At 40.7% G+C, this 20,928-nt stretch overlaps 1 protein-coding gene across 2 annotated transcripts in view; it reads right to left on the bottom strand.

Moving 5' to 3' along the window:
• The window catches only part of iglon5 (IgLON family member 5), a 342,705-nt gene that overhangs the window by 110,854 nt on the left and 210,923 nt on the right, over positions 1-20,928 (bottom strand). The window contains exon 1 of one of the 2 annotated variants that reach the window (XM_067447820.1): positions 16,593-16,728. The exons of the other annotated variant lie outside the window; for it this stretch is intronic. Within the exon in view, the coding sequence (XP_067303921.1) occupies positions 16,593-16,716 (124 nt within the window). The 5' untranslated portion in view covers positions 16,717-16,728. Of the gene's footprint in view, positions 1-16,592; positions 16,729-20,928 lie in introns of those variants that run through there. 2 annotated transcript variants of the gene reach the window in all.

The raw sequence follows: 20,928 nt of genomic DNA, 5'->3' as shown, positions 1-20,928 counted from the left end.
TCAGCTCGGACCAATAATGGATTCGGAACAAACAGCAGACGTGGAAACCAGAAGATACATTGTGCCATGAATGAACAAGTAAAATAAAGCTTTTTAGGGCACAAATCGCCAACAATCACCATGGATTTAATGTAGTAACGCTAATTGTAACCACAGTATTGTGGCAGAAATGGTCAAATGTTTTTTATGGTATTAAAAGTGCACTATATTATAGTAAAAAAAAGAAGTCACAGCAGACGCTGAGAGAACACACAGAGTAACGTCAGAACATCATCTCTACACACTCAGATGAGTCTAATATGATCATCAGAGCTGTGTTCCTCACACTCATCACATCATCTCTACACACTCAGATGAGTCTAATATGATCATCAGAGCTGTGTTCCTCACACTCATCACATCATCTCCACACACTCAGATGAGTCTAATATGATCAGCAGAGATGTGATCCTCACACTCATCACATCATCTCCACACACTCAGATGAGTCTAATATGATCAACAGAGCTGTGTTCCTCACACTCATCACATCATCTCCACACACTCAGATGAGTCTAATATGATCAGCAGAGCTGTGTTCCTCACACTCATCACATCATCTCTACACACTCAGATGAGTCTAATATGATCATCAGAGCTGTGTTCCTCACACTCATCATCTCCACACACTCAGATGAGTCTAATATGATCATCAGAGCTGTGTTCCTCACACTCATCACATCATCTCCACACACTCAGATGAGTCTAATATGATCAACAGAGCTGTGTTCCTCACACTCATCACATCATCTCAACACACTCAGATGAGTCTAATATGATCAGCAGAGCTGTGTTCCTCACACTCATCACATCATCTCCACACACTCAGATGAGTCTAATATGATCAACAGAGCTGTGTTCCTCACACTCATCACATCATCTCTACACACTCAGATGAGTCTAATATGATCATCAGAGCTGTGTTCCTCACACTCATCATCTCCACACACTCAGATGAGTCTAATATGATCAACAGAGCTGTGTTCCTCACACTCATCACATCATCTCAACACACTCAGATGAGTCTAATATGATCAACAGAGCTGCGTTCCTCACACTCATCACATCATCTCAACACACTCAGATGAGTCTAATATGATCAACAGAGCTGCGCTCCTCACACTCATCACATCATCTCAACACACTCAGATGAGTCTAATATGATCAACAGAGCTGTGTTCCTCACACTCATCACATCATCTCAACACACTCAGGTGAGTCTAATATGATCAACAGAGCTGTGTTCCTCACACTCATCACATCATCTCTACACACTCAGATGAGTCTAATATGATCAACAGAGCTGCGTTCCTCACACTCATCATCTCTACACACTCAGATGAGTCTAATATGATCAACAGAGCTGTGTTCCTCACACTCATCACATCATCTCCACACACTCAGATGAGTCTAATATGATCAGCAGAGCTGTGTTCCTCACACTCATCACATCATCTCTACACACTCAGATGAGTCTAATATGATCATCAGAGCTGTGTTCCTCACACTCATCATCTCCACACACTCAGATGAGTCTAATATGATCATCAGAGCTGTGTTCCTCACACTCATCACATCATCTCTACACACTCAGATGAGTCTAATATGATCAACAGAGCTGTGTTCCTCACACTCATCACATCATCTCCACACACTCAGATGAGTCTAATATGATCAACAGAGCTGCGTTCCTCACACTCATCACATCATCTCCACACACTCAGATGAGTCTAATATGATCAGCAGAGCTGTGTTCCTCACACTCATCACATCATCTCCACACACTCAGATGAGTCTAATATGATCAACAGAGCTGTGTTCCTCACACTCATCACATCATCTCCACACACTCAGATGAGTCTAATATGATCAGCAGAGATGTGATCCTCACACTCATCACATCATCTCCACACACTCAGATGAGTCTAATATGATCAGCAGAGCTGCGTTCCTCACACTCATCACATCATCTCCACACACTCAGATGAGTCTAATATGATCAGCAGAGCTGCGTTCCTCACACTCATCACATCATCTCTACACACTCAGATGAGTCTAATATGATCAGCAGAGCTGTGTTCCTCACACTCATCATCTCTACACACTCAGATGAGTCTAATATGATCAACAGAGCTGTGTTCCTCACACTCATCACATCATCTCCTCACACTCAGATGAGTCTAATATGATCAACAGAGCTGCGTTCCTCACACTCATCATCTCCACACACTCAGATGAGTCTAATATGATCAACAGAGCTGTGTTCCTCACACTCATCACATCATCTCCACACACTCAGATGAGTCTAATATGATCAGCAGAGCTGTGTTCCTCACACTCATCACATCATCTCTACACACTCAGATGAGTCTAATATGATCATCAGAGCTGTGTTCCTCACACTCATCATCTCCACACACTCAGATGAGTCTAATATGATCATCAGAGCTGTGTTCCTCACACTCATCACATCATCTCTACACACTCAGATGAGTCTAATATGATCAACAGAGCTGTGTTCCTCACACTCATCACATCATCTCCACACACTCAGATGAGTCTAATATGATCAACAGAGCTGCGTTCCTCACACTCATCACATCATCTCCACACACTCAGATGAGTCTAATATGATCAGCAGAGCTGTGTTCCTCACACTCATCACATCATCTCCACACACTCAGATGAGTCTAATATGATCAACAGAGCTGTGTTCCTCACACTCATCACATCATCTCCACACACTCAGATGAGTCTAATATGATCAGCAGAGATGTGATCCTCACACTCATCACATCATCTCCACACACTCAGATGAGTCTAATATGATCAGCAGAGCTGCGTTCCTCACACTCATCACATCATCTCCACACACTCAGATGAGTCTAATATGATCAGCAGAGCTGTGTTCCTCACACTCATCATCTCTACACACTCAGATGAGTCTAATATGATCAACAGAGCTGTGTTCCTCACACTCATCACATCATCTCCTCACACTCAGATGAGTCTAATATGATCAACAGAGCTGCGTTCCTCACACTCATCATCTCCACACACTCAGATGAGTCTAATATGATCAACAGAGCTGTGTTCCTCACACTCATCACATCATCTCCACACACTCAGATGAGTCTAATATGATCAGCAGAGCTGTGTTCCTCACACTCATCATCTCCACACACTCAGATGAGTTAGGGCTGGACAATAATTCAATATCAATATATATCGCGATATAATTTTTTTCAATAACGGTGATATGATTTTTAAACACATTTCTGATATTTCGATAAATATATTACAGCATTCCTCACTGACTGACGTTCAGGGCGCAGCCGTCAGAAAGAGCAGAACATGATTGGCTACTTGCGCGATGACGTACACCACAGAAACGCAGTCAGTGCTCAGCAGTAGTAGGCTGATAGATCCAACGCAGCAAGTTTTACTTTTAGCTACAAAAAGAGTTTCCCTGACCGCAACACAAATGTGACTGAACGAACTTCCACAAGTAAGGAGAAAGAAATAGTTGATAAGAGAAGAAAGACGAACGTTAATTCAGTGGGGTGGAAGTGGTTCGGCGTGTCCTCCGCACTTTTACTGGGTCTCACCGGTCCTAGTCGACCCGCTCCGAGCGGGATTCCAAACGGCGTTACCTGGAGCGAGGGCGGGCAATTTAACAGGGACGCTAAAGACCGCTTTCTCTAACCTCGGTTGATTGCGCGCTTCTTGAGGGCAAGTGTATACATAGAAACCAACGTGAATACATCAAGATTTAATTTCAGAGACAAAAAATTATCTATGCATGACCTGTCATTTTATTCGTATCTAAATATGAGGAGGACGCTCTCTCACAGAAAGTCCAAAAGCGGATTCGTAGAACTAACGTTACTGTCACGCTGGAGCTGCAGCTGAAGGAAAACAATCGTTATGAGCTGAAAGGTGACGATCGACAGTCAGACGATTGCGACAATATATGAAAGCAATGAAGGAGCATCATGAGCAACAAAACTGTTTTCAACACTGATAATAATCATAAATGTTTGTTGAGCATCAAATCCTAATATGAGAATGATGAATGACACTGAAGACTGGAGTAATGATGATAAATTCAGCTTTGATCACAGAAATAAATGACACTTTACTATATATTCACGTAGTGAACAGATGATGTAGATCAGAATAATATTTCACTGTATTACGTTGTTTACTGCATTTTTAATTAAATTAATGCAGTATTAAATATATGCTATAATTTTGCATAAATGGAAAATAGAGCGCTATATGAATTGTTCTTCACTGAAATTTAAAACTTATTCCTTATTGAGAAAATGCTCAATAAACTGCGTCTGCGGCATAGGAGCACTGTACGCTGTGAAGCAGATCCACCATCTGAAGCAGATCCATCCGCTATATTCTGAGTCAGGCTGAATCCTGGCTGAAGCACTTTTGTTTAATCTATATTAAGAATAATATAATCAGCCTGTTATAGTTTAAACTTAAAGATATTAATATTAATAAAGTGAGAGTCTTATGTTTATTTGATGTTGATTTCACATTTCTTTTTCATATAAAGGCTAAATACAAATAAAAGGTGAACATTAATTTATTTGTACTGGTTTTATTTCTAAAATATTATATAGTTTTATAGGAGGACTATTCATTGACTTGGCCAATACATTTGTCAGAAGTTTGTAGGTACAGACATCCTTTGTGGCAGTTCTTAGTAGTTTTTTCTAAAGCTTTTATATAGTTCATATCGATATCGGAATTATATCGTATCGACCGAAATTAAGAAAAATATCGTGATATGAATTTTGGCCATATCGTCCAGCCCTAAGATGAGTCTAATATGATCAGCAGAGCTGCGTTCCTCACACTCATCACATCATCTCTACACACTCAGATGAGTCTAATATGATCAACAGAGCTGTGTTCCTCACACTCATCATATCATCTCTACACACTCAGATGAGTCTAATATGATCAGCAGAGCTGCGTTCCTCACACTCATCACATCATCTCTACACACTCAGATGAGTCTAATATGATCAACAGAGCTGTGTTCCTCACACTCATCATATCATCTCTACACACTCAGATGAGTCTAATATGATCAGCAGAGCTGCGTTCCTCACACTCATCACATCATCTCTACACACTCAGATGAGTCTAATATGATCAACAGAGCTGCGTTCCTCACACTCATCACATCATCTCTACACACTCAGATGAGTCTAATATGATCAACAGAGCTGTGTTCCTCACACTCATCATATCATCTCTACACACTCAGATGAGTCTAATATGATCAGCAGAGCTGCGTTCCTCACACTCATCACATCATCTCTACACACTCAGATGAGTCTAATATGATCAACAGAGCTGTGTTCCTCACACTCATCATATCATCTCTACACACTCAGATGAGTCTAATATGATCAACAGAGCTGTGTTCCTCACACTCATCATCTCCACACACTCAGATGAGTCTAATATGATCAGCAGAGCTGCGTTCCTCACACTCATCACATCATCTCTACACACTCAGATGAGTCTAATATGATCAGCAGAGCTGCGTTCCTCACACTCATCACATCATCTCTACACACTCAGATGAGTCTAATATGATCATCAGAGCTGTGTTCCTCACACTCATCACATCATCTCTACACACTCAGATGAGTCTAATATGATCAACAGAGCTGTGTTCCTCACACTCATCACATCATCTCTACACACTCAGATGAGTCTAATATGATCAACAGAGCTGTGTTCCTCACACTCATCATCTCCACACACTCAGATGAGTCTAATATGATCAACAGAGCTGTGTTCCTCACACTCATCATATCATCTCTACACACTCAGATGAGTCTAATATGATCAGCAGAGCTGCATTCCTCACACTCATCACATCATCTCTACACACTCAGATGAGTCTAATATGATCAACAGAGCTGTGTTCCTCACACTCATCACATCATCTCTACACACTCAGATGAGTCTAATATGATCAACAGAGCTGTGTTCCTCACACTCATCACATCATCTCTACACACTCAGATGAGTCTAATATGATCAACAGAGCTGTGTTCCTCACACTCATCATCTCTACACACTCAGATGAGTCTAATATGATCAGCAGAGCTGTGTTCCTCACACTCATCATATCATCTCTACACACTCAGATGAGTCTAATATGATCAACAGAGCTGTGTTCCTCACACTCATCACATCATCTCCACACACTCAGATGAGTCTAATATGATCAACAGAGCTGTGTTCCTCACACTCATCACATCATCTCTACACACTCAGATGAGTCTAATATGATCAACAGAGCTGTGTTCCTCACACTCATCATATCATCTCTACACACTCAGATGAGTCTAATATGATCAACAGAGCTGTGTTCCTCACACTCATCACATCATCTCTACACACTCAGATGAGTCTAATATGATCAACAGAGCTGTGTTCCTCACACTCATCACATCATCTCTACACACTCAGATGAGTCTAATATGATCAGCAGAGCTGCGTTCCTCACACTCATCATATCATCTCTACACACTCAGATGAGTCTAATATGATCATCAGAGCTGTGTTCCTCACACTCATCACATCATCTCCACACACTCAAATGAGTCTAATATGATCATCAGAGCTGTGTTCCTCACACTCATCACATCATCTCTACACACTCAGATGAGTCTAATATGATCATCAGAGCTGCGTTCCTCACACTCATCACATCATCTCTACACACTCAGATGAGTCTAATATGATCATCAGAGCTGCGTTCCTCACACTCATCACATCATCTCCACACACTCAGATGAGTCTAATATGATCAACAGAGCTGTGTTCCTCACACTCATCACATCATCTCTACACACTCAGATGAGTCTAATATGATCAGCAGAGCTGCGTTCCTCACACTCATCACATCATCTCTACACACTCAGATGAGTCTAATATGATCAACAGAGCTGTGTTCCTCACACTCATCATATCATCTCTACACACTCAGATGAGTCTAATATGATCAGCAGAGCTGCATTCCTCACACTCATCACATCATCTCTACACACTCAGATGAGTCTAATATGATCAACAGAGCTGTGTTCCTCACACTCATCACATCATCTCTACACACTCAGATGAGTCTAATATGATCAACAGAGCTGTGTTCCTCACACTCATCACATCATCTCTACACACTCAGATGAGTCTAATATGATCAACAGAGCTGTGTTCCTCACACTCATCATCTCCACACACTCAGATGAGTCTAATATGATCAACAGAGCTGTGTTCCTCACACTCATCATATCATCTCTACACACTCAGATGAGTCTAATATGATCAACAGAGCTGTGTTCCTCACACTCATCACATCATCTCCACACACTCAGATGGGTCTAATATGATCAACAGAGCTGTGTTCCTCACACTCATCACATCATCTCTACACACTCAGATGAGTCTAATATGATCAGCAGAGCTGTGTTCCTCACACTCATCACATCATCTCAACACACTCAGATGAGTCTAATATGATCATCAGAGCTGCATGCGTTCCTCACACTCATCATATCATCTCTACACACTCAGATGAGTCTAATATGATCAACAGAGCTGTGTTCCTCACACTCATCACATCATCTCTACACACTCAGATGAGTCTAATATGATCAGCAGAGCTGTGTTCCTCACACTCATCATATCATCTCTACACACTCAGATGAGTCTAATATGATCAGCAGAGCTGTGTTCCTCACACTCAGATGAGTCTAATATGATCAGCAGAGCTGTGTTCCTCACACTCAGATGAGTCTAATATGATCAGCAGAGCTGTGTTCCTCACACTCAGATGAGTCTAATATGATCAACAGAGCTGTGTTCCTCACACTCAGATGAGTCTAATATGATCAACAGAGATGTGTTCCTCACACTCATCACATCATCTCTACACACTCAGATGAGTCTAATATGATCAGCAGAGCTGTGTTCCTCACACTCAGATGAGTCTAATATGATCAGCAGAGCTGTGTTCCTCACACTCAGATGAGTCTAATATGATCAGCAGAGCTGTGTTCCTCACACTCAGATGAGTCTAATATGATCAACAGAGCTGTGTTCCTCACACTCATCACATCATCTCCTCACACTCAGATGAGTCTAATATGATCAGCAGAGCTGCGTTCCTCACACTCATCACATCATCTCTACACACTCAGATGAGTCTAATATGATCAGCAGAGCTGTGTTCCTCACACTCAGATGAGTCTAATATGATCAGCAGAGCTGTGTTCCTCACACTCAGATGAGTCTAATATGATCAACAGAGCTGTGTTCCTCACACTCATCACATCATCTCTACACACTCAGATGAGTCTAATATGATCAACAAAGATGTGTTCCTCACACTCATCACATCATCTCTACACACTCAGATGAGTCTAATATGATCAACAGAGCTGTGTTCCTCACACTCATCACATCATCTCCACACACTCAGATGAGTCTAATATGATCATCAGAGCTGCGTTCCTCACACTCATCACATCATCTCCACACACTCAGATGAGTCTAATATGATCAGCAGAGCTGTGTTCCTCACACTCATCACATCATCTCTACACACTCAGATGAGTCTAATATGATCAGCAGAGCTGTGTTCCTCACACTCATCACATCATCTCCACACACTCAGATGAGTCTAATATGATCAGCAGAGATGTGTTCCTCACACTCATCACATCATCTCTACACACTCAGATGAGTCTAATATGATCATCAGAGCTGCGTTCCTTACACTCATCACATCATCTCCACACACTCAGATGAGTCTAATATGATCAGCAGAGCTGTGTTCCTCACACTCATCACATCATCTCCACACACTCAGATGAGTCTAATATGATCAACAGAGCTGTGTTCCTCACACTCATCACATCATCTCCACACACTCAGATGAGTCTAATATGATCAGCAGAGCTGTGTTTCTCACACTCATCACATCATCTCTACACACTCAGATGAGTCTAATATGATCATCAGAGCTGTGTTCCTCACACTCATCACATCATCTCTACACACTCAGATGAGTCTAATATGATCATCAGAGCTGCGTTCCTCACACTCATCACATCATCTCTACACACTCAGATGAGTCTAATATGATCAACAGATCTGTGCTCCTCACACTCATCACATCATCTCCACACACTCAGATGAGTCTAATATGATCATCAGAGCTGTGTTCCTCACACTCATCATCTCTACACACTCAGATGAGTCTAATATGATCAGCAGAGCTGTGTTCCTCACACTCATCATCTCTACACACTCAGATGAGTCTAATATGATCATCAGAGCTGTGTTCCTCACACTCATCACATCATCTCTACACACTCAGATGAGTCTAATATGATCAGCAGAGATGTGTTCCTCACACTCATCACATCATCTCTACACACTCAGATGAGTCTAATATGATCAACAGAGCTGCGTTCCTCACACTCATCATCTCTACACACTCAGATGAGTCTAATATGATCAGCAGAGATGTGTTCCTCACACTCATCACATCATCTCTACACACTCAGATGAGTCTAATATGATCAACAGAGCTGTGTTCCTCACACTCATCACATCATCTCTACACACTCAGATGAGTCTAATATGATCAGCAGAGCTGTGTTCCTCACACTCATCACATCATCTCTACACACTCAGATGAGTCTAATATGATCAGCAGAGATGTGTTCCTCACACTCATCACATCATCTCCACACACTCAGATGAGTCTAATATGATCAACAGAGCTGCGTTCCTCACACTCATCACATCATCTCTACACACTCAGATGAGTCTAATATGATCAGCAGAGATGTGTTCCTCACACTCATCACATCATCTCTACACACTCAGATGAGTCTAATATGATCAACAGAGCTGTGTTCCTCACACTCATCACATCATCTCCACACACTCAGATGAGTCTAATATGATCAGCAGAGCTGCGTTCCTCACACTCATCACATCATCTCTACACACTCAGATGAGTCTAATATGATCATCAGAGCTGTGTTCCTCACACTCATCACATCATCTCTACACACTCAGATGAGTCTAATATGATCAGCAGAGCTGTGTTCCTCACACTCATCACATCATCTCTACACACTCAGATGAGTCTAATATGATCAGCAGAGCTGCGTTCCTCACACTCATCACATCATCTCTACACACTCAGATGAGTCTAATATGATCAACAGAGCTGTGTTCCTCACACTCATCATATCATCTCTACACACTCAGATGAGTCTAATATGATCAACAGAGCTGTGTTCCTCACACTCATCATCTCTACACACTCAGATGAGTCTAATATGATCAACAGAGCTGTGTTCCTCACACTCATCATATCATCTCTACACACTCAGATGAGTCTAATATGATCATCAGAGCTGTGTTCCTCACACTCATCATATCATCTCTACACACTCAGATGAGTCTAATATGATCAATAGAGCAATAAAGTCACCTGTCAATCGCGTCATATCTGCGTTCCCAGCTAACAATTTTAGGTTATAAGAACGTTTCCCTAACGTTCCCATTAAGTTCTAAAAACGTTTTTGAACGTTCTAGGAACGTTGAAATGTCCAGTTTGTGGAACGTTGTATTAACGTTCTCATTAGGTTCTAAGAACGTTAAAAAACGTTCTTATAAGGGTGTGGAGTATGATCAAATAAAATATTCCTGTTTTCTCCTTTAATGTACTTGCTTTTGTTTATTGACATCTTATACTTTCTTAAAAAAAGCTAAAACCACTTTTATAATTGACTTTTATATTTATATTACATTTATATTTAATACATAATTAGTTTACTAGATTTTTCTTCTGATTGTAAAAAAATAAATATATACTCGAAAATAGCATTTAAGTGTCATTAAGTTGTCTCTGGATATACAAATTATGTATCTGAAGTTTGAGAAAAAAGCTGTATGACTAATTTGTAATGACTAATACTTTTTTAATGTAGTAACGTTTTTAAAACGTTCCACTAACAATGTAAGAAAAACGTTTTATAGGTAACGTTTTTAGAACGTTACTCAACAGCAAATAACGTTGGCACAACGTTCTAATAACGTTACTGCAAGAACGTTTTTTGATAACTTTGAGAGAACTTTTAGAGAACGTTAGCCAACGTTCTGAGAACGTTCCCTGTTAGCTGGGTTACCCTCGGTTTCAGCGGGTTTTACTTGTCAGGAGCGCTTTACTCTTAGCAGTGTGAACAAGTGAACGCACAGAGTAACGTCATAACATCATTTTCAACACACTTAAATGTATCTAATATGATAAACAGAGCTCCATTACCTCATAATCATGACCGGAAAAGTGGATCAGTGCAGGCACCCAGCGAATGTGTCCCGTCCCGTCATAATAAAAGTCCCGGTGTTTGCGAGGCGGGTATTTGTGTAACAATCGCTCCAGCGGCCGTGCTCAGCTCCTCAACACTCGGTCCTGCTCTGCTTTACACTACAGTAACGTTAATAACTGCATCCATAAACATGATTTCTGCCCGTGTCCTGTTTTCCACCGGTCACAAGATACTGCACTCACACCTGGCGTCATCAAACTACGCATTTGTTTTAAATAGGAGCCATCCAGTGGACGGAAAGTGGCATAGTGCACCTTTAATACATTTAATGTCTAAATTAGTAATATCACATTTGATATGAGTATCCCTCATTTGTGCCACAATCCCATGGTTACAGTTAGTTAGTACATTTGTGATTGAAACATTTGATTTGAGGTTTATGGAAGAAATCAGTGATACAGATATACAAAATAAGAATGTATGAACAATTAAAATGAAAAAAGACACAAAACAAGATAAAACGGTCAGCACTGTAACAACCATGGATCCACAGGAGCCGAAACAGCAGTTTTCACTGTAGAAGCTACTTTCTTCAGATCATTAACACCATGTTGCAGCTCTGGCATTAATTCAACAGCACTTACATTTCATCTCTTGGTCCAACAACTCAAAGCTCTCTTTAGCTCTGTCCTTCAAAGTTAAATGTCTTCCTAAAGCGTGTCTCCCATGTCTAGAGACACCCTCAGCATCCTTTAACTGTTCACTGGGCCTAAAACAGATGCATCATTTGCTGCGTTCGGTGCTTCGCCACAGAGAGGCTTCGGGGCTTGATTCCCAGAGACCTGTGGGACATTAATTCAAACATGATTTGTATCCCCTTGACTTTTACATGCTCTCGTTTGTAATTGCACTTGCTTCTGGCGCAAAGTTATTAACAAAAGCGGGCTGGAGTTCGACGGCGGAGAGCCTCGACGCCTTTGTGCTGCACATCTATTGCTCGCTGCCCTTGATGATCAAATAAACACGCAAACTTTTGAAAGCCAGACTATCATGAATGCTGAGGATCTGGAGGAAATAATAAATGTCACAATAACCTGCTCGAGGAGGAAAAGTATGAAGAAATTATATTTTTTCCTCCACCGATTGCCAGTTATAATGTTACACAAAGTTGGAATGATTGATGTAACAAAAAGTTAACATTATGATGATGATATACGTTTGATTTATTTTTACTTACTGTTGTAAAAATAAAAGTAGCTCATTTGTTTTTTGTTTGTGTTATTATTTACCGTCTCGTGCTGTTTGGTGTTTTTTGACCAAACATTTTCATTTTATTGGCATGGTACAAACTATTTTTGGCATTAGCTGTGTGAACACATACACACAGACACACAGACAGACAGACAGACAGACACACACACACACACAATTTGCAACGGTTGCACTATGTAGTATTTTTGCAGTAAAATATCCAAAAACCACTAGGCAGGTGTTATATATTTTGTTCAGTTGAGTACTTACAATATCCCAAATGTTTTCAACTATTTGTAAATTGTGAGAAAATTGCTATTTTAACTAAGGACCGGGACGTGTCAGCATAGCGTTTGAGGGAGTCGCCTGTCAATCGCGTCATATCTGCGTTACGGTTTCGGGTTTTACTTGGCAGGAGCGCTTTACTATTAGCAGTGTGAACAAGTGAATGCACGGAGTAACGTCATAACATCGTTTTAAACACACTTAAACGTATCTAATAGGATAAACAGAGCTGCATTACCTCATAATCATAACCGAAAGAGCGGATCAGTGCAGGCGCCCGGCGACTGTGTCCCGTCATAATAAAAGTCCCGGTTTTCGCGAGGCGTGTATTTCATTAACAATCGCTCCAGCGGCCGTGCTCAGCTCCACAACACTCAGTCCTGCTCTGCTTTACACTACAGTAACGTTAATAACCGCATGAACGTGATTTCTGCCCGAGTCCTATTTTCCACCGGCTGTGAGGTGAAGACCACATCTCCCAAGATGCTACACTCAAACTTGGCGTCATCAATCTACGCATTTGTTTTGAATAGGCGCCCTCCAGTGGACGGAAAGTTGCATAGTGCACCTTTAAATGGTTCTGGGGGACAAAAAACGCTGCCAAAAATGAACGCACTGGAAATGAATGGGAGACGAAAATCAGCATTTGGTACAGCACACAAACAAACTGGAAGCTCATGTTCTAAGATATCAACCTCAAATTTGATTACATTTATAGTTTAGATTTTTACATTTACATTTACATACATTTATGCATTTGGCAGACGCTTTTATCCAAAGCGACTTACATTGCAATCAAGGTACACATTTTACATTTTTTTGTCAATTCTTGCTTTCCCTGGGAATCGAACCCATGACCTCGGCGTTGCTAGCGCCATGCTCTACTCATTGAGCTATAGGAAAGCTCGATTTCCTATAGATTTTTATTGTTTTGGAAAAAATATGTTTCATATAAAAATTGAAAATTGTATTTTCGTGCATTTTTTTCAAAGCAAACTTTTCACACAAAAAAAGTTTAAACTTTTTTCGCCTGAGCAATAATATCTCTTTAAAAAAAAGACCAAACTGAAGTCTGAGCTCCAAAGCATTCAAGATTTATGACAGTATTTATTTTTAATATTGGTTTCAATATTTTGTGAATTTCTGCAGCCACTGAATTGTTATACTACAGCTGGCCATTAGTCAATGAGGCGACAAGGACAAAGACTACAACAGAACATTGTGGAAGGAGAGCCAGAGGATGAAGAAGAGAAGTGGGCGGCACACTGCAACCAATTAAATATTTACAGAGGCACTTCCTTCTGACACCTTGATGATGAAGAGAGGCAGCCCAAGAATTATCAGATGGCTGGAGCCCGAAGCTGAAGAGGATTAAACATTAACTGGCAGATAGATCCTGTTTTTCCACGTCTGATCCCATTAACTCCGGCTGGGCTGCGTGAAGCCCCCTTGCGGCCCTCCCTCCGCTCTTCCTGCTCTGAGACAGCGGAGTTCATATCGCCGCTTCCTACCTGCCCTTTGGCCACCTGTCACATCCACACCACCGCGACGCCACTGACTTCAACCACCTGGTCACCGTTTACTCGAGCACGAGATGAATCGCTCTGTGTTTCACACGAGAGGAGGGAGATTTGAGCTTCTCACGGAACAGACCAGCAGGCCGGGTACTATCAATGCCAACTAGACAGCTTAACCATCTTAAGGAATCGTTCAGACACCAATTCTGACATTATTTACAGCAGTGCAGAAGATTATCAGTTTAAAAAAACATTAATTATGGGTTTGTTCCTCACACAAAGCTATGACTTTATAGAACCTGGAATACACATTTTTAATGATGCTTTATAGTCTGAATATTGAAATTATGGCCACTACAGAAACAAATATTGTCATGTTGTTGTAGTGGCCATAATTTCAATATTCAGACTATAAAGCATCATTAAAAATGTGTATTCCAGGTTCTATAAAGTCATAGCTTACACACACACACACACACACACACACACACACACACACACACACACACACACACACACACACACACACACACACACACACACACACACTCTTAAATATATACATGCACTGATCAGGCATAACATTATGGCCGGTTTGGCTACTTCCCGCCATAGTGCATCCTGGGGCCATGTGTACACCAGGTAAGGTGCACACCCTCCCGGCCATCTACGTGAGGTAAAAGAAAACGTGATTCATCAGACCAGGCCACCTTCTTCCATTCCAGTTCTGATGCTCACGTGCCACTGTTGGTGCTTTTGGCAGGGATGGGGCACCCTGACTGGTCAGCGGCTATGCCGCCCCATACGCAACAAACTGAGATGCTCTGTGTATTCTGACACCTTTCTATCAGAACCAGCATTAACTTCTGGAGCAGTTTGAGCTCCAGTAGCTCGTCTGTTTGATCGGACCACACGGGCCAGCCTTCGCTCCCCACGTGCACCACTGAGCCTTGGCCGCCCATGACCCTGTGGCCGGTTCTCCACTGTTCCTTCCTTGGAGCACTTTTGATAGATCCTGACCACTGCAGACTGCAGATATATATCATTATCTATTATCCATTTAGTGCTATAGATAATAACATAAACCTTAAAATACGCAGGCAAATATGCAACATCTACGAATTAAATATCCAGTATTGGCAAATAAATATTATATACACTACTGTTCAAAAGTTTGGGCTCAAAAGGATTTTTTTAATGTATGTGTCTCTTCTGCTCTTTAAGAATGCATTTATTTGATCAAAAATACAGCAAAAACAGTAGTACTGTGAAATATTACATTTTAAATCAGCTGTTTTCTATGTGAAGTGTAATTTATTCCTGTGATCAAAGCTGAATTTATCATCATTACTCCAGTCTTCAGTGTCACATGACCCTTCACTAATCATTCTCAGATGAGGATTTACTGCTCGAGAAACCATTATGATTATTATCAGTGTTGGAAACAGTTGTGCTGCTTCATACTTTGAGTTCAAAAGAACATATTTTTTGCGATTGTAAGATTATAAAACGCTTTACTGTCACTTTCAATCATTTTAATGCAGCCATGATCAATAATAATAATAATAAAAAATCTAACTCACCAGAATCTTTTGAACCGTTGAGTGTACAAACAAAAACAAAAGAAAGATAGATAAACTCTAAAGTTGCTCACTACAGTAGCACCACGTTGTTTATCATGATCGATGTGGTTTGATTTTCTGGTTGACCAGCTAGTGACCACCTAGACCAGCAAAAACAAGAATACATTGTGATCTATGGGAACTTTAACTTCTTTCAAGTATGCAAAAGAGGTTGGAGTAGTTCATGGGCTGAATCTGTTTAAACGGATCATTAATTCCACTTAGTTCACATCGTGTATTGACTTAGCTGGTGTCATGAGATACAGATTTGGCTTCGTTTGCAAACAGATTAAGGGATTTTGTACCTCATTTTATACACAGTTTTGTATTGATTACACGTGTAGCCTACTAGGCTATATTGTGCTTAAACCCGCCGCACAGTAAACACTGATCACACACCGGTGACGCATAAAACACTCAGCGTTTTACCACTCTTCTTCTGTTCATAATGCTTGCAAACTGCTCAATTCTCCGGACGAAATTACCTCTCCACGTATCCGTCGATATACTGCTCCACCACGAGAGAGAGATCGCATCGGCTCGATGAACTCCAGCAGAGATCTTTACCATCGAACCTTGCAGCTCTGTCAACGCAGGCCCACGTCCCATAAGACATGTCCGTTTTACCCCCATTTCTAACTTGGATAAAAGCCCAAACCCCACAGCACTCTGAGATCAATACAGTAGTTAAACTGTTACTTGCCTCGCAGAAAACCTCACATACTCCAGCCAAAAGTCCAGGCTCCGCGGTATACCGTGCAAACGCATGTGGGTCATTTTGACGGATTTGTCACAGTGTTTTAAAGTCAACATGCCAAGTCACGTTGCCCATGCACATGAAAAATGAAGCAGAGCAAAACGAGAGGCTTTTCTCCAGCCATTAGATAAAGCAAAATGCTGAAAACGCAAATTGAATGTTTGAGCAAATGCACATTCGTGCTCGTGCTGGCATTTAGATCTCATTTGCCTTTTTGTTTAATTTCTGTATGCTGCACAAGCGCTGCGGTGTATCACAACGGAACGAGCTTATTAATGACTCATGCCTTCCAATTGCTGTTTTGGAGGAAAAACTTGCTGTCTAAAAGTAGGAAATGCTACAGAGTAGTGGCAAGCATTCAGAATGATTATGCAATATTTTTTTCTCCATGTTCTGGTAAATAAGTATTTAGGCAAGCATTATAAAATTGATGCTCATTAAAGAGACAGTTCACCCAAAAATGAAAATTCTGTCATCATTTACTCACCCTCAAGTTGTTCCAAACCTGTATGAGTTTCTTTGTTCTGCTGAACACAAAAGAAGATATTTTGAAGAATGTTTGTAACAAAGCAGATAGAGCAACCATTGACTACCAAAGTCATTTTTTTCTCCCTCATACAGGTTTGGGACAAAGGTTATCCCTTTAAATGTATATACAGTCCCTGACAAAAGTCTTGTCGCTTATCTATTTTCTAGAATTACCTGATATTAACCTGACTTTTAATTAATTAATTGGTGTTAGAAATAGCTCATATGAAAAGCTAAAACCCTCCCAAATGATGTTTAATGCACTGAAATAAATAATTTTCACAGAAAAAATATTTATCATTTAATCAAGACAGAAAGATCAAATTTTGGCAAGACAAAAGTTTTGTCGCCTATACAGAAATTGAACAAATTTACTGCAAATACAAAAATATGTCAGCAAATTAAGTTGTGGTGCTGTGAGATCCAAATGTAATATCTTGTATGACTTCCATGAGCTTGAAGGACTGCATCCATGCGGTTTGGCAAGGATTCATACAATTTATTGATGAAGTCATCAGGAATAGCTAAGAAAGCAGTCTTGCATGCCTCCCAGAGTTAATCAATATTCTTTGGTTTCGTCTTCCATGCGTCCTCTTTCATCCTACCCCACATATGCTCAATGATGTTCATGTCTGGTGACTGGGCTGGCCAATCCTGGAGCATCTTGATCTTCTTCGCCTTGAGGAACTTTGATGTGGAGATGGAAGTATGCGATGGAGCACCGTCCTGCTTCAGAATTTGGCCTCTTTTATGGTTGGGAATATAAGAGGTAGCTAAGATTTCTTGGTATTTTAGACTATTGATGTTGCCTTCCACCCTGCAGATCTCTCGCACACCCCCATACTGGATGTAACCCCACACCTTGATTTTTCCGCCACCAAACTTCACTGTTTTCTGGGTGAATCTCGGATCCATTTTGGCTCCAGTAGGTCTCCTGCAATATTTGCGGCGACTGTGGTGTAATTCATCTGTGGTGTAAACAGAAGATTCATCTGAAAAATCCACCTTCTGCCACTTTTCCAGCGTCCATCCTTTTAGCAGGCTGTGGGCCTTGGCAAATGCCACACGGTTTTTCAATTGTCTTTTGTTTAGTGCTGGCTTCTGGGCACTGATTCGACCATAGAGGCCATTTCGAGACAAAAACTGTTCTGGTTGACACAGGGACTTCAGGTGACCAGGTCTCGTGGAGCTCTGCTGAAGTGGAAAATGGGCTGGCCTTGGATTTTCGAGCCAACAAACGGTCCTCTCGAGCAGTTGTCTTGTGGGGTCTGTCTGAACTGGGCTTGTCAAAAACGTCTCCAGTCTCTTCAAATCTTTTTTTTATCCTCTGTACTTGACGCTGAGAAACATTGAAGGTGTCTGCCACATCAGCAGTGGATCTGGTCTTCAGCCTCTTGATAATCAAAACTTTAGTCTCAGGGTGAATCTTAGGCATGTTTGCAGAGGTCTAGTTGCAGTTGATGTGAAGGTCTAGCGTACTGGGGTTCTTTTTATACACACTTGAGACCTAATTGATCCATTATTAGTCACAGGTGAAGCTCATATGACAAGGTGACAACACTTATGTCTTTGCAAAAATTGACTCAATGGGCTTTACCAAGCTGTGAATATTAGAATACTTTTTGAAAGTTTAGTTTTTCACTGAAACATTATCACAAAAGCTGGTGGGATTAAAATGAGCCATTTCTTGTAAAAAAATCTTGATTAGAAATATATTTCAGCGGCACTTTAGGTCAATTTGTACACAAGCGACAAGACTTTTGTCAGGGACTGTATTATATATATATATATTTATTTTATTTATTTTTTACAAAAATAATTATTACTTTAAAATTACTATATAATTAGAGCCATGTGTCTAACCAAGTTGTATTCCAAATTTGAAGTTTATATCACAAAAATTAAAGTACCCATGAGATTTTGTTTAGGCGCTGTACCATAAATAGCCACCGGGTGTCATCCACATTTCATTTCATTTTTTTATGCGTTCTTCTGCAACATACACTTCTATCCAAATTTCACTTCTAGCACAAAACATTTAGAGAAAGACCTTTTCGACGATATGCATCAATATTAGAAAAGGTTTTGATTATAAAGTAGTTCAAATAAATTATTTAATATGAAACATGACACCGCCCATTAGGGGAGGAGCCTGCTAAAAGAATTTTGAGTACCGTTTCCATGGTAGCACAACATTCAATTTTCAGTTTGGGGTTTGAGTTTGTAAGCTTTCAAATGGTACCTCACTTATGATGATTACTAAAGTATGTGCTATGAAAAAAAGGAGTAATAAATAAATAAATAGTAAAAATATCACATGAAAACTATTCAGACTGAGTGCATTTATTTTATTTAAAAATGTTATTTAACTTAATTATTATTATGATTTTTTAAATCTATTGTGAAGTATTATGAAGAATGCAGCCTCATAAACAAACTCATTAATGTTATTACTTCATCACTATTCTTCATCATCTTAAAATAAATAATAACATTAAAAAAACTGTACAAAACAAATTATTTTGCAAATCATTTATAAACGCTTGTAATAAAAATAAAAATATAAACAGTTGCAACATTTTCCACACCTCTTGGTCATTACATCACTTCCTGAGGCAGATTATACACGTCCCAGTGGGTCTTCTGCTAGCATCTTCTCTCTGACATTGATAAATGAAACGTTCGTTCAGAATTATTTTCCTGACACTGATGCAGAGCATGGCACGCTCATTCTGAATGCACCGTGTGTGTCTGTGCAATGCCATGTCACAGACGGGGGGAGAGAGCGTGGGCGGAGGCGGCCTGCTCTGGGCATCTGGCACAGCCCACGGAGCCGCTGAGGAGCGCTCCTTAAGGAGGAGAGACGGGGACGCGAGAGGGCCGGAGGCCGAGGTTAGGCGGGCTGCAACCCAGGAGTCTGCTCTGTCAGTATAATTCAGCACTGGCACTAAGAACAAAACCTGTGTTACCTCAGGGACGAGAAACCAACCAACACCTGCTTAGGAGAGAGAGAGAGAGAGAAAGAGAGAGAGAGAGAGAGAGAGAGAGAGAGAGAGAGAGAGAGAGAGAGAGAGAGAGAGAGAGAGAGAGAGAGAGAGAGAGAGAGAGAGAGAGAGCGCTCCAGGGCTGAAGGGAGGGGTGAGGAGCATGCAGCAGCGGGACGCTGTCAGGCTGCGGTAAGACACAGCGAGAAAAGAACATGCAAGAGAATTAAAAAAAACCAAAGAGACTTCAGAATAGCACACTATACCGCTTTAACTATTCCTGCACAACAGTTCAGAGCATGATCTGTGCAATACTGCATCCCACAATGCAAAGCTCTTCACTTGACCTTCCATTACCAGTTTTGATTTTGATGATGTTTTCTTACAATTCTTACGACTTCTGTAGTGCATACTAAGCAACTTTCCTATATGCATGAAATCATGTGCTGTAAAAAAAAAAAAAAAAAAAAAAACTGCTCATTGCCTGCATCCCACAATGCAATGCTCTTCACTTGACCTTTCATTTCAAATATACTGAAAGAAGCGGCGGAA

The sequence above is a fragment of the Pseudorasbora parva genome, chromosome 7 (assembly GCF_024679245.1).
Source record: "Pseudorasbora parva isolate DD20220531a chromosome 7, ASM2467924v1, whole genome shotgun sequence".
In the NCBI taxonomy this organism is placed as follows: domain Eukaryota; kingdom Metazoa; phylum Chordata; class Actinopteri; order Cypriniformes; family Gobionidae; genus Pseudorasbora; species Pseudorasbora parva.
Note: the sequence above shows the minus strand (reverse complement) of the source record. Positions and strands in the feature narration are given on the sequence as shown.